Raw genomic sequence first — 14,766 nt, forward strand, 5'->3', positions numbered from 1 at the left:
AGCTGACCGATAAAAATGAGAGCGGTTGAGACTAGATGTCATTCTGCAATTCTTGCAGGGTCCCATCTCCTCTGTTTATATATCTATGGTTCCCATCTGCAAGGGTCAGGCTAGATGGCCCCTGGTTCATCACCCCTCCGCCCTTCCCCTGCAGGACTCAACGGGAGCTTCCCAGTGGAGCTGAGCCATGGAAGCCAGATTGTCCCCTGTGGCGAAGCCCTGCGTCACCCTTAGGCGCCCGGCGCCCCCTGCTGGCCTACACCGGAAGAATCCGCAGTGCTTTCCAGGTGGGTCTTGGGCTCCTCACCCTCCCCGGCCGCTCCTTATCTGGAGCATGTCAAGAGCGCAGGTGACCTTCTCGGTGATGAGTGTGGCACTGGACAACGTGTAGTTCAGGAACTGTCGCCCCCAAAGTAAAGCTTTATTTTCCGCCTCCCCAAAACCTGACCAACCAGATAGATTGCTTGGAGGCAACCCATTAATCGTCCCAACATTTCCAGGTCCCCGGACCGGCGCCCCAGGTGAGCCGTGCCTGCCAAGCAGCTGCGTGGCCCCTGCCTACACCAAGGACTGTGGCGACGGTGGAGATGAGTGGGGTTGCGGTGAGCGGTCAAGGGGGCATTTGAGGCCAGGGGAACATTGGCGCCACCAGAAGGGAGGGGGTTACCAGTGTCGCAGGAACCCCCCCCCAATCATTCAGTTTTTACAAACTTCACTCACACTCACACACTACATACGCTACACTTCTGTTATAAATTCATAGAAAATCAACCATACATCGGATTTGCACTGTTCCACTTTGTAACCACGTTTTTGCACCACTGCGGCCCCAGGCAAGCTGTTTTGGTGCAAGCTGTAGCCATGGACATGCTATGTGATCTGATGGTGAATTTGGGGTGACCCAGTGCAAAAATCCTGAGGATCCATGTGGATCCGTGCTTTGTAACCATGTGAATGAAGGAACTGTCAGTAATGTATGGTATCTCCAATACAGTGATGAAGGAAGAGGGGGGGGGGAGCTCACACTTATCCTAGGCAAAGCAGCCAACTCCTATAGGCCTAGGTGCCTTCACCCCCTCCATTAAATATTTGAGGGAGTCATCCTCCCCCCATGCTGATGGGCATTGCCATTCATATAAGGTACCAGTGTGCATGCACTTTGTCTTGAGATCATTGCAGTCTGTGAGATGGGGCTTACCTGTACCTGCCCCCCCCCCCCAGTATTTTATTGAAATTGGAAGAGGGAGGGAGGGAGGGAAGAGAGATGGAGAGCTCACATTTGTCCTAGGCAAAGCAGCCAACTCCTATGGGCCTAGGTGCCTTCACCCCCCCCCCATTAAATATTTGAGGGAGTCATCCCCCACCCCCCATTGTGGTATGTGAGTGGGGCTTACCTGGCTGTCCCCCCAATATTTTCTGTAGTTGGAAGAGGGAGGGAGGGAGGGAAGGAAGAGAGAGGGGGAGCTCACATTTGTGCAGCTGCCTTGCCTCTAACCGAAGCAAAAAGAGGAGACGCAGGGACACGAGCCTTGTAAGCCGCTTTGTTTGAATTTACCGGTGAGGTGCTGGGGGAGGGACGGAAGGGGATGCCCTCTTTGTCCCTCCTTCCAGCTCATTGTAAAGAAAGCAGAGTAAGAGCCACTTACATGTGTGTAAGGGAGAGCCATAGAGCAGGCAGACAGGAGGGAGAGAGGCTGTCTCCCTTCTCCCACCTTGGCTTTTACACGCTGCAGGCAGCTCTTGCCGGCTTCCAAGCTGCCTCCCTTCTCCCACCTCGCCAAAAAGCCATAGAGCAGGCAGACAGGAGGGAGAGAGGCTGTCTCCCTTCTCCCACCTTGGTTTTTACACACTGCAGGCAGCTCTTGCCGGCTTCCAAGCTGCCTCCCTTCTCCCACCTCCCCAAAAAGCCATAGAGCAGGCAGACGGGAGGGAGAGAGGCTGTCTCCCTTCTCCCACCTTGGCTTTTACACGCTGCAGGCAGCTCTTGCCGGCTTCCAAGCTGCCTCCCTTCTCCCACCTCGCCAAAAAGCCATAGAGCAGGCAGACAGGAGGGAGAGAGGCTGTCTCCCTTCTCCCACCTTGGCTTTTACACACTGCAGGCAGCTCTTGCCGGCTTCCAAGCTGCCTCCCTTCTCCCACCTCGCCAAAAAGCCATAGAGCAGGCAGACAGGAGGAAGAGAGGCTGTCTCCCTTCTCCCACCTTGGCTTTTACACGCTGCAGGCAGCTCTTGCTGGCTTCCAAGCTGCCTCCCTTCTCCCACCTCGCCAAAAAGCCATAGAGCAGGCAGACAGGAGGAAGAGAGGCTGTCTCCCTTCTCCCACCTTGGCTTTTACACGCTGCAGGCAGCTCTTGCCGGCTTCCAAGCTGCCTCCCTTCTCCCACCTCGCCAAAAAGCCATAGAGCAGGCAGACAGGAGGAAGAGAGGCTGCCTCCCTTCTCCCACCTCGCCAAAAAGCCAAAGAGCAGGCAGATAGGAGGGAGAGAGGCTGTCTCCCTTCTCCCACCTTGGCTTTTACACACTGCAGGCAGCTCTTGCCGGCTTCCAAGCTGCCTCCCTTCTCCCACCTCGCCAAAAAGCCATAGAGCAGGCAGACAGGAGGGAGAGAGGCTGTCTCCCGACACTCAGCTGTTGCTCAGCTGTTGCCGGCTTCTCAGCGAGCCAAGCGGAGGAAGAGAGGCTGCCGAACAGCCAGCAAGAGCGGCTCCTCCTGCCTGCATTCGCTCCATAACACGCACACACATTTCCCTTTACCTTTTAGGGGGGGGGAACTGAGTGTTATGGTGCGAAAAGTACGGTAGCATTTCTGGTGATCATCCCTTCTGCACACAGAGTTTCCAAGCCCCTAATACTTGGAAAACTCTCACATCCACAGGTGAAGAAACAGGTGAAGAAACCGACCTGAGGGGCTCATCTTCCAGCGTCATAACTTTTATATGCCTGTTGTCTTTGTCCATGGAGTTTTCTTGGCAGGGGTACTGGAGTGGCTTGCCGGTTCCTGCTCCAGGTGGATCACATTTGGTCAAAACTCTCCACTATGACCTGTCCATCTTGGGTTTCCTGCTCGGCACAGTTCATAGCTTATCTGAGTTATTCAAGCCCCTTCGCCATGGCAAGGTTGTGATCCATGAAGGGGAATCAAAGTATTACAAAACTCTTAATGAACAGCTGATACTGGTACTCTGTGAGGTGATGAACTCAATTCTACAAGGAGGTAAGATACCAAATTCCTGGAAAGAGGCTTATATAACGCTGATCCCTAAACAGGATACAGATTATTTGAACGTCAGTAATTTCAGACCAATATCACTGTTAAACAATGATTATAAATTATTTGCGGACATTATGGAGAACAGATTAAAAATAATACTAAATGAACTGATCCATAAAGACCAAGTAGATTTTTTACCAGGCAGACAACTAAAAGATAATGTAAGACACATTGTTAATATTCTGGAATACTTAGAGGTTAGAAATAATAAATCAGCTATATTAATGTTTATTGACGCTGAAAAAGCATTTGACAACCTGTCTTGGTTATTTATGAAGAAAAGTATGGGGATGATGGGTAAGTGGCTCTTTTCTGAGAGGAATTGAGGCAATCTATTCAGAACAGAGAGCAAAGTTAATAGTTGTCAGAGCTGCCCTAGGTCCCAGCTCACAAAGGACCAACGCCAGTTCGTTGTTATATAAAAACAGTCTTTATTGAAGCTCAGTTTCGCTTTCACAGCCGCGGCGCGCAGCTCTACGTCTCAAACTCTAGACCGCCGAAGCTCCGTCTGAGTCTCCTCCCCCCAGACACCAGTTTAAGACTCTAGCCTTGCTCCACCTCTTCCTTTGCTCTTTCCTCCTCTGGGTCCGCCTGTCCGCTGGGGTCTTCCCCTTCCTAGACTCTTCTGACGCTGAGTCCCCTGAGTCTTCCCCCTGCCTCCGGCGGGCTTTAGGACCTGGTTCCCCATCCGGGTTTTCTGCTGTCCCGCGCGCCTGTACATTCGAACTTGGCGCGCCCGCCCAGCCGGTCACCTTCCTCCTGACCGTTACACTGCTCCTGTCACTGCTTCCCCCTTCGGGGAGGCTAGCTGGACCTGACCTCCCCTCCGTTCCCCCACTCTCCGATAGAGGCGTGGTCAGCCCTGACTCATCTTCTCTCCCTGCTGGAGGAGACGCTGGCCCTGACACATGGGACTCTTCCCCCCCGCTACGCTCTGGTGGGAAAGCTGATCGTGATCTCCCGCTGCTGCTTTGGGAGTCCCCGCTGGCCCCTTGCTTCTGGTGCATCCCCCCGGGGACCCCCCTTGCCCTGACCATCGGCGCCCCCTTCTGGGAATCTTCTGATTCGCTGGAGAGGCTCATGGAATCTCTCGGGTCACTGTCATTCTCCCCTCCGCTGCCCTCAGATTCTTCCCCTTCGCTCTCCATTTCCTCTCTCCCCTGTGCCTCTGCTCCTGAGCCCCTGACAATAGTGAATAATGTACAGTGGTGCCTCGCAAGACGAAATTAATTCGTTCCGCAAGTCTCTTCGTCTTGCGGTTTTTTCGTCTTGCGATGCACGGTTTCCCATAGGAATGCATTGAAAATCAATTAATGCGTTCCTAGGGAAACCGCCTTCAGACCAGGTCCGGGGACAGTCTGTCCCCGGACCTCTTCTGAAGGCTGGGGGGGGGGGGACAAGGGCTTTTCTTCCCACCCCCAGCATTTTAAAAAACCCAGGGACATCGGAGGACTTCTCCGCTGTCCGGGCGATCTTAAAATGCTGGCGGGCGGCATTTTAAAATCGCCCCGACAGCGGAGGACTTCTCCGCTGTCCGGGGCGATTTAAAAGCCCCTGGGAAGGCAGGCAGGGGGGACAAAGACTTTCGCCCCCTGCCCGCCTTCAGAAGGTGTTCCCGCCCCCCTCCCCGCTTCGGAACATCGTTCCGAAGTGGGGCGGCTGGGGCAGGTCTTCCCGCCCCCCCTCCCCGCTTCGGAACAGCGTTCCGAAGTGGGGCGGCTGGGGCAGGTGTCCCCGCCCCCCCTCCCCGCTTCGGAACAGCGTTCCGAAGTGGGGCGGCTGGGGCAGGTGATCCCGCCCCCCCCTCCCCGCTTCGGAACAGCGTTCCGAAGTGGGGCGGCTGGGGCAGGTCTTCCCGCCCCCCCTCCCCGCTTCGGAACAGCGTTCCGAAGTGGGGCGGCTGGGGCAGGTGTCCCCGCCCCCCCTCCCCGCTTCGGAACAGCGTTCCGAAGTGGGGCGGCTGGGGCAGGTGATCCCGCCCCCCCTCCCCGCTTCGGAACAGCGTTCCGAAGTGGGGCGGCTGGGGCAGGTCTTCCCGCCCCCCCTCCCCGCTTCGGAACAGCGTTCCGAAGTGGGGCGGCTGGGGCAGGTGTCCCCGCCCCCCCTCCCCGCTTCGGAACAGCGTTCCGAAGTGGGGCGGCTGGGGCAGGTGATCCCGCCCCCCCTCCCCGCTTCGGAACAGCGTTCCGAAGTGGGGCGGCTGGGGCAGGTGATCCCGCCCCCCCTCCCCGCTTCGGAACAGCGTTCCGAAGTGGGGCGGCTGGGGCAGGTGTCCCCGCCCCCCCTCCCCGCTTCGGAACAGCGTTCCGAAGTGGGGCGGCTGGGGCAGGTGATCCCGCCCCCCCCTTCGGAACAGCGTTTTAAAATGCTGGGGGTCGGGAGCGAAGCGCTGCCGACCCCAGCATTTTAAAATCTCTCCGTGTCCCGGGAAGGTTTTAAAATGCTGGGGGTCGGGAGCGAAGCGTTCGCTGCCGACCCCAGCATTTTAAAATCTCCAAGGGACAGCAGAGAAGTCTCTGTCCCAAGGAGATTTTAAAATGCTGGGGGTCGGGAGGGAAGCGCTGCCGACCCCAGCATTTTAAAATCTCGCTTCGCTCCCGACCCCCAGCATTTTAAAACCTCCCCTGGACACGGGGAGATTTTAAAATGCTGGGGGTCGGCAGCGCTTCCCTCCCGACCCCCAGCATTTTAAAATCTCCTCGGGACAGAGACTTCTCTGCTGTCCCTTGGAGATTTTAAAATGCTGGGGGTCGGCAGCGAACGCTTCGCTCCCGACCCCCAGCATTTTAAAACCTCCCCTGGACACGGGGAGATTTTAAAATGCTGGGGTCGGCAGCGCTTCGCTCCCGACCCCCAGCATTTTAAAATCTCCTCGGGACAGAGACTTCTCTGCTGTCCCTTGGAGATTTTAAAATGCTGGGGGTCGGCAGCGAACGCTTCGCTCCCGCCCGCCAGCATTTTAAGATCGCCCGGGGCAGGCGGGGGGAAGGCAGGCGGGGGGGAGCAAAGACTTTTGCCCCCCGCCGGCCTTCAGAAGAGGTCCTCTTCTGAAGGCCGGCTGTGGGCGAAAGTCTTTGCTCCCGACCGCCAGCATTTCCCTATGGGCTTTCGTCTTGCGATGCAAGCCCATAGGGAAATTCGTCTTGCGAAGCGCCTCCAAAACAGAAAACCCTTTCGTCTTGCGGGTTTTCCGTCTTGCGAGGCATTCGTCTTGCGGGGTACCACTGTATTGACAGAATCATTTGACATCACAAAGGAAACCAGACAGGGGTGCCCACTGTCTCCACTATTATTTATAATGGTATTAGAGGTATTAGAAAATTATATGAGAGAAACATCAGAGGTAAAAGGAGTTAAAATAGGTGCCAAAGAAATTAAGCTTAATTTAAGAGTATTAACTCTAGAAGAACCCCAAATGAGTGTCAAAAAAGCAATGGAAGAAATTGAGAAGTTTTAGCAACTGGCAGGATTCAAATTGAATAAGACAAAGACGAAAATGGTGATTAAAAATATGGAAAAGAACGAGATAGAAATATTGGAACAAGAAAGTGGAATCAAGGTGGTTAAGAAAGTCAAATACTTTGGAGTCTGGATGACGGCAAAGAATATAAATTTGTTCAATGACAATTATCAACCAGTGTAGAAAGAGATTAAAAGAGACTTGGAAATATGGGATAGACTAAAGTTGTCAATAAGTGGAAGAATGTCAGCGATTGAAATGAACATATTATCAAAGATGCTATTTTTATTTCAAACGATTCCTATAATTAGAGGCACAGGACAATTCAGAGAATGGCAGAAGGTTCTCTCACGTTTTACCGTATATGGCAAGGGAGAAAACCAAGGATTACATTTAAAATACTGACGGATAGAAAGGAAAGAGGTGGTTTTTCGATACCTGATTTAAAACTTTACCATGAAGTGGCTTGCTTATGTTGGATAAAATATTGGATAATTTTAGAAAACACAGACCTGTTAGATTTGGAGGCATACAATAACAGATATGGGTGGCACTCCTATCTCTGGTATGCTAAAGTGAAAGTGCACAGAGGATTTACAAACCATGTGATACGGAGTGCCTTGTATGAGGTATGGGATAGAAACAAGAATCTGTTAGAAAGGAAAACACCGAAGGTTGTTGAAAAACGCTGCTCTAATTGGTTCCAACCCAATTTCTTTTGCAGGCCAGAGATGCTGGATGCTGCAAGGAACAAAGCCCGAGTTAAGGCCTGTTACATTATGATTGCCCTGACAATCATGGCTTGCTTTGCTGTGATTGCCTCTGATAAAAGGGCTGTTGAACGCCATGAATCCTTCACAAGCTGGAACTTAGCAAAGAAAGCCAAGTGGCGTGAAGAGGCTGCAACAAGAGCAGAGGAAAAGGCAAAATAAGAGTCATCTGCTCTTGAAACTGGAGCTGTGCTGGGAACGAAGAAAACACACAAAATTAGCAAGTTAGCAAAAGAGATACCCTCCAGGGGAAAACACTGAAGTTGAACACAACTTACATTTCTACTTGTGTAACAAATACTGGGAGAGAATTATTTTTTTCTGTCACAAGTGAATAAATAAATCAAGTTCAGTAAAAAAAAATTAAAAAAAGAAAAAGAAAGGAAATCACCGTGGTGGGTCTCACAGTTGAAATGTTAACAGTAAAGAAATTGAACATGGAGGGGAGGTGAGCCACATATGAGGAGATTCTGATGAAAACAGAGAAAGGATGGAAACTGAAGCCCTATAATTGCATTGAGGAGAAATTTACAGGATGGCTGCAATACCATCAAGTGAGCGTGTTTAAGGATGATAAAAAATCAGGATTCGATGATAAAAAAAATTCTAAATTTCAAATTGATATACTAGAAAGTAGGACCAAATAACCTTTACAAATGTACAATTTCTTACTAGAATGGAACACAAAAGATGAACTGATAAAAGAGGCAATGATAAAATGGGCAATAGATTTTAGGCACAACATTGAATATGATGCATGGATGAAACTTTGGAATGAGAATTTAAAATTTACTGCATGCATTACTCTAAAAGAGAATGTAATGAAAATGATATATCGCTGGTATTTAACACCTGTCAAACTAGCAAAAATGTATAGGACGAGTAGTAAAATTTGTTGGAAATGCAAAGAAAAGGATGGTGATTTCTACCACATGTGGTGGACATGTGACAAAATGAAAAAAAATTGGGAACTGATCTATAACAAATTAAAAAAGATACCCGAAGCTTTTTTGCTAGGTTTGATGGAGGAGGATATCAAGAAGGCAGACCAAAGATTATGCAACGGCTGCTGCCAGTATCTTGATAGCCCAAAAATGGAAAACACAGGAATTACCAACTGGAGTGGCAGACGAAGATGTTCGAATATGCGGAATTAGCAAAACTGATCCATAGGATCCGCAATCAGGAGGAAACAAAGTACCAAAAAGAATGGAGTAAATTTATGGATTATATAAGTGAGAACTGTTGAAGTTTGAGGACGTTAGCAGGACTGAAATAAATCTTATGTCATGGTTCAGATACTACTCAGGAACTGTGGATTAGAGATTGGAATAAGAAAACCTGCAGAAGGGAAGGAGGGAAGTCAATGCTCTACGGGGAGTAAGAAAAGATATGAAATTGTGTATTTTGTTTGTGTATTTGAAATGAAAATGTAATAAAAAACATATTTATTTATTTTTAAATCTGCTGATGAATCAGGAGACTAGTCACCTGCAGTTTCTGCTATGGCATTCTGCATGTCTCTGTGGTATGCAACACCTAGAGCCCAGCTCATGTAACATGTGGTAAGATGACATGCAAGAGGATGGGGATGGGGAAATGGACAGGCGAGCCAAAGATGGATAGTGACTGCTAAACACAGAAAAATGTCAATACTTAACTGAAAAGAGTTAGCAGAGCTGCAATTCTGGGCGCTGCATCTCCCATTTGTCCCTGGCCACTGAGCATGCTGGCTGAAGCTGATGGGAGTCCTAGTCCTGCGACTTTTGGAGGACCCCAGGTTCCCCACCCCAGCCAGCCAGAGCGAGGTGGCAGGTGCAGGTAGCTTGATTCTGGACTGTGTCACTTCCATGGGTAGGCATGACATCATATTTTTTGAATGCCTCCCTTCCTGTGTAAGCATATACAGTATGAGATGCGCAGAACTCTATGTGCACGCAGAGTCGCTCTCTCCTGCGAGGGAGAAGGCCGGCCCCCACCTTCGCGCGTGTTGCTGTTGTGGTCGCGCGTGAGGCAGGGGCGGCAAGCTGCAGTTCCTCGCCCACGAGAGGCTCCGTTTGGCTTCCGCAGCCCACCCGCACCATCCCTCCACAAAGGGGCACGAGAGGAAGGCCACTGGGGGAGAAAGGCAGGTGAGGGCGGGGCGGGGGGCAGGGCTGCCCCCTGGGGAGAGCGGGGTCGAGAGAGAGCGGCTGGGAGAAAGAGAGAGGGCCAGCCTGGCTCGGCACGTCTCTGCTGGCCCAACGTCGCAGCGCCTCTCCCCCCCTTTCCCCTCCCCTTCCTTTCCGCTCGTCTCTCCTCTGGTTGGAACCTCCTTCCGGTATCCCTGCCCTCGCCCGTTTCCCTCCCCTTCCTGTCCTCTTGCCTCTCCTCCGCTGGCACCTCCTTCCGGTACTCCTGCCCTCGCCCAACATGGCGGCAGCACAGCCTCTTCCGCCCAGTTCCCTCTTCTTCCTGTCCTCTTGCCTCTCCTGTGGCACCTCCTTCCGGTACCCCTGCCCTCGCCCAACATGGCGGCAGCACAGCCCAAAATGGCGGCACTAGAAGAAAGCCACTGGGGGAGAAAGGCAGGTGAGGGCGGGGCGGGGGGCAGGGCTGCACCCTGGGGAGAGCGGGGTCGAGAGAGAGCGGCTGGGAGAAAGAGAGAGGGCCAGCCTGGCTCGGCACGTCTCTGCTGGCCCAGCGTCGCAGCGCCTCTTCCGCCCTTTCCCCTCCCTTTCCGCTCGTCTCTCCTCCGGTTGGAACCTCCTTCCCGGTATCCCTGCCCTCGCCCGTTTCCCTCCCCTTCCTGTCCTCTTGCCTCTCCTCCGGCGGCACTTCCTTCCGATACCCCTGCCCTCGCCCAACATGGTGACAGCGCAGCCTCTTCAGCCCTTCCGAGCTAGGAGTGCAGAAAAAGGTGAAACTGCCATGAAAAGGAGGAGTGAGTGTGTGAGTGAGCGAGAGAGAGAGAGACAGGGAGCATCCTAGAATGGTAGCGATGGAATGGTAGAGATGGAAGGGAACCCAAGGGTCATCTAGTCCAACCCTCAGAGCTACAATTCCCAGGTCTTCTTTGGGAATTCTATGGGAATTGAGAGTTTCTAAATTCATGAGTGTCAGAGCTGCATCCGCTCATGTTTTTACCTTTTATTGAAAGCGGCCACAAGTGACTTGGGAAACGCAGCCAGATGGGTGGAGTATAAATAATATAATTATATTGCTCCTGCTGCTGTTCTTCTCTTACTCAAACCCAACCCTATCCCAAACCTTAACCTTAATGCTCACCCTAACTCAAACCTAACCCTCACCCTAGCACTCACTAATATTAACTTAAACCCAACCCTATCCCGAACCTTAACCCTAACCCAAACTTAAGCCTAAACCTAAACCTAAACCTAAGCCAAATTTAACCCTATACCTAACCTTAACCCTAATTCTAATTTAAACCTCTTAACTTAACTCTTTGTCCCTCCTCTTAACTTAACTCTTAACTTAACCCTAACCCTGACCCTGGCCCTAACCCTAACTCAAACCCAACCCTAACCCTAAAGGTGCAAGAAGTATCTGTGGGTTAGGGGGTAAGGGGTGTCCTACGGTTTAGGAGTTAGGGTCAGGTTGTGGGTAGGGTTTAGGGTTACGGTATAAGGTTAGGGTGGACTGGGACATGGATGGTGCTGTGGTCTAAACCACAGGGTCTAGGGCTTGCCAATCAGAAGGTCCGTGGTTCATATCCCCACAACAGGGTGAGCTCCCGTTGCTCGGTCCCTGCTCCTGCCAACCTAGCAGTTTGAAAGCACGTCAAGTGCAAGTAGATAAATAGGTACCACTCCGGCAGGAAGGTAAATGGCGTTTCCATGTGCTGCTCTGGTTCGCCAGAAGCGGCTTTGTCATGCTGTCCACATGACTCGGAAGCTGTCTGCAGACAAACGCTGGCTCCCTCAGCCAGTAAAGCGAGATGAGTGCCGCAACCCCAGAGTCAGGGGCCAGGGCCACAGCAAGGTCCTCCTATATGCTCAATTTGCAAACTAAATCAGGAACTCTGCATCTGCAGTTTGTGAAGGGATGAAGAAAAGAAACCTGCACAGAACTATGCAGTTAAGGTCAACTGTTATCTGGCCCTCAGTTGACTATTGGTATGGGATAGAGCATTCCATTCCGGTCACTGAATGGGCAAAGTGCTTTGATGGGCATATGATGGGCTGCTTTGTGTGGAGGGAATTGGAGCTTAGATTTGTCATGGAACCCTTATCAGGGAAGGTAGATCTGTGCCTTGAACTGGTTTGATTGAGTTTGGGATTTGACCAAATTTGGTATGCAGCTCTACTGCATACTGCTAGCTATATCTATATATTTGCACTTTATTATTATAATAAAGTATTATTATACTTGGAACATTATCCTTTTTTAAATGAAAACATATTTTTATTAAGTTTTACATAACAAATTTAAATCCAGACATTAATCATCATTTAGGATTCCCTGAATCCTTCGACTCCCCTCCACCCTTCCATGGTTCCCATTATCAATCTCCCTCCCCAGCTGCTTCCCTTATTTTATTTCTTTTTTTAATATAAAAATAATCTTTCTACCATTTTTTTTGTACATTACAAGCATTTCTCAAATCCTGCTAAAGTTTTTAGTAGCTTATACAATATAATTTTTTCCTATTCTTTCTTAAATTTATTCTCTTCCTGGTTTCTGATTTTCCCAGTCAATTTCCAATTTCGCCATATCAACCATTCAAAGTCCTCTGCTCAGGACTTTATCTTCTTTGCAATAGTATCCACACTGCTGTCATCGCATACATAAATAGTCATTTCTGCTCCTTTGGAATTTCTGCACCTAAAAAACCTGGTGTTATGTATTGAAGTTCTCACCCTGGCCACCCGGAGTATCGTGTATAGTATATAGTTTTCACACAGGTCCACATCAGTTACTTTAGGCGGGAAACCCTGGGTTGTTGTTGCTACAATGTTGACAGCCGGCTGCCTATAAAAGCAGGCCGGCTGAGCTGTTTGCTATTCTGTTCTGTTCCAGCTTACAAATAAAGAGCTGCTTTGGAGAAATTGCTGTGTTGTCTGCTATGTCTACCCACTATTTAACACCTAATAAAAGACTCTGGATTTTTCGCAAACATTACTTTAAACATTTTTTTCAATTCATTATAAATCATTTCTCAGAATGCTTTTGTCCACCACATTTCTTTCTCTTTGCATTTCCAACAAACATTTGAAGCAGTTCTAACCCTCCATAATTGTTCCCAAGATGAAAATTGGATATTATGCCCAATATCTTGTGCCAAATGTATCATTACTGTCGGAGCTGCCCTAGGTCCCAGCTCACAAAGGACCAACGCCAGTTCGTTGTTATATAAAACAGTCTTTATTGAAGCTCAGTTTCGCTTTCACAGCCGCGGCACGCAGCTCTACATCTCAAACTCTAGACCGCTGAAGCTCCGTCTGAATCTCGGTTGACCCTCCCGGAAGGTTCCAGAATGCACCCGGTCTTTCATAGGTCGGTGCTCACGCCCTACAAGGCTCCACACAGATTTCAGGAGTCGGGGACGGCACCAGAACCACGCAGAGAGTCACCAAGGGGGGGGGGAAGTCACCGAGGGCCACGCCACTCAACGAGGTCACAGAAATTCTGGACTCGAGATGGGGGGAAGAGGGAGTAGAATATCTTCTCGCCAGAGAAGGTACCCCGGCCAGCGCCAACAGTTGGGTGCCGGACTACGCTCTGGAGGAACCTCTTCTCAAAGACGAGTTCCATGCTGTCAGAGACTGCCTCCAGGTCCCAGCTCACAGAAGACCAACTGTCAGGGGTTCAGGAGCAGAGGGACAGGAGAGGGAGGAAGTAGAGACCGAGGGAGAGGAATCTGAGGGAGAAGTCAGCGAGGGTAGCCATCCGAGGTCTCTAAGTCTCTCCAGTGAATCAGAGGATTCACAGAAAGGGGCCCCAGTGGTCAGAGCCAGGGGGTTGCCAGAGGGAACACCCCAGGAAGGAGGGGCCAGAGGGGACTCAGAGAGCAGCAGCTGGAAATCGGGACCAACTTTCCCACCGGAGAGCAGTAAGGGGGAGGAGTCCCAAACATCGGCAGCAGGCAGCCTTCCGTCAGCGGAAGGACATGAGTCAGGGTTAGCCACGCCTGCATCAGAGAGCGAGGTAACGGTCAAAAGGAAGGTCAGGGGCAGCGCGCGCGCGCCAAGTTCAAATGTACAGGAGGGGGGCGCAATGGGCAGTCCGGAGAGAGAGCCGGGTCCCAAAGCCCGCCGGAGAGAAGGGGAGGAGTCCGAAGGGTCCGCTTCCGAGGCATCCCGGAAAGAAGGCACCCAGGGGGGTAGTAGGACCCAGAGGAGGAAGGAGAAACGTAGAAGGTGGAGTAAGGCTAGAGTCTTAAGCTGGTGTACAGGGGGCGGAGACTCAGACGAGGCTTCGCTGGTCTAGGGTTTAGACGTAGAGACGCACGCTAGTGTTTGGAAATGGAAACTAAATGCCAATAAAGACTTCTGTACAGTTCTAATGGCTAGCGTTGGTCTTCTGTGAGCTGAGACCGGGAGGCAGTCTCTGACAGTAAGCCTCGTCTCAAGTTACCATCGGTTTTCTTCGCCTCAAGCATCGCTAAGGAAGCGAGGCAGGGAGGGTGGAAGACTGGTGCCTTGCGAGCTCACAAGAGTCAGGCAAGATGACTACAGAACAGAAAATAGCTTCCCTGCAAGAAGCGGTGACGCTACTCAACGCTGAAATAATCGCATCCAGGAAGAGAGAGGAAGAAGCGGCAGCTGCATGCAGAGATCTTCAAGCCAGGTTGGAAGGGCTTGTAAAGCAGGGGATCCCAGCACCCAGGTCCGAGGGGATCGGTTTGGGGAAGAGAGGAGGCAGCATTGTATCTCATTTTGATGGGAATTTGCAGCAGTACCCCAATTTCCGAGCAGATGTGCTGTTTGCGCTGCAGCTGCTGGAAAGAGACTTTAGAGATGAGCGGGAAAAAGTGGGGTTTATTTTGTCTCATTTGCATGGGGACGCGAAATCATGGCTGCGCAACCTATGGAGAGATAAGGATCCGGCGCTCCAAAGCGCAGATGCGTTCATTAAGGCGATGGACTCCTGTTTCTTATCCAAAATAGACCTGGACATTGCCCGGAGGGACATATTTGGGCTAAGACAAGGGAAAGCCAGCGTAAGGCAGTATCATTCCCGGTTTTTTGCATTGGTCAACGCGCTGAATTGGGATAAGGATTCTCCGCCGGTTAGAGACCTTTTTTGGGAGGGTCTGAATGCACA

General features: G+C 51.0%; 1 protein-coding gene across 1 annotated transcript; it reads right to left on the reverse strand.

Moving 5' to 3' along the window:
* Window positions 1-2,914: 2,914 nt before the first annotated feature.
* LOC144327178 (uncharacterized) lies at window positions 2,915-10,349 on the reverse strand. The gene is made up of 3 exons (XM_077925355.1): window positions 10,343-10,349; window positions 9,162-10,295; window positions 2,915-3,258 (listed from the first exon to the last, which is right to left on the reverse strand). Exons 1-2 carry the CDS (start codon window positions 10,347-10,349, stop codon window positions 9,367-9,369), a joined length of 936 nt encoding a protein of 311 aa, XP_077781481.1. The 3' UTR covers window positions 2,915-3,258; window positions 9,162-9,366.
* Window positions 10,350-14,766: the final 4,417 nt, after the last annotated feature.

The sequence above is a fragment of the Podarcis muralis genome, chromosome 3, assembly GCF_964188315.1.
Source record: "Podarcis muralis chromosome 3, rPodMur119.hap1.1, whole genome shotgun sequence".
In the NCBI taxonomy this organism is placed as follows: Eukaryota; Metazoa; Chordata; class Lepidosauria; order Squamata; family Lacertidae; genus Podarcis; species Podarcis muralis.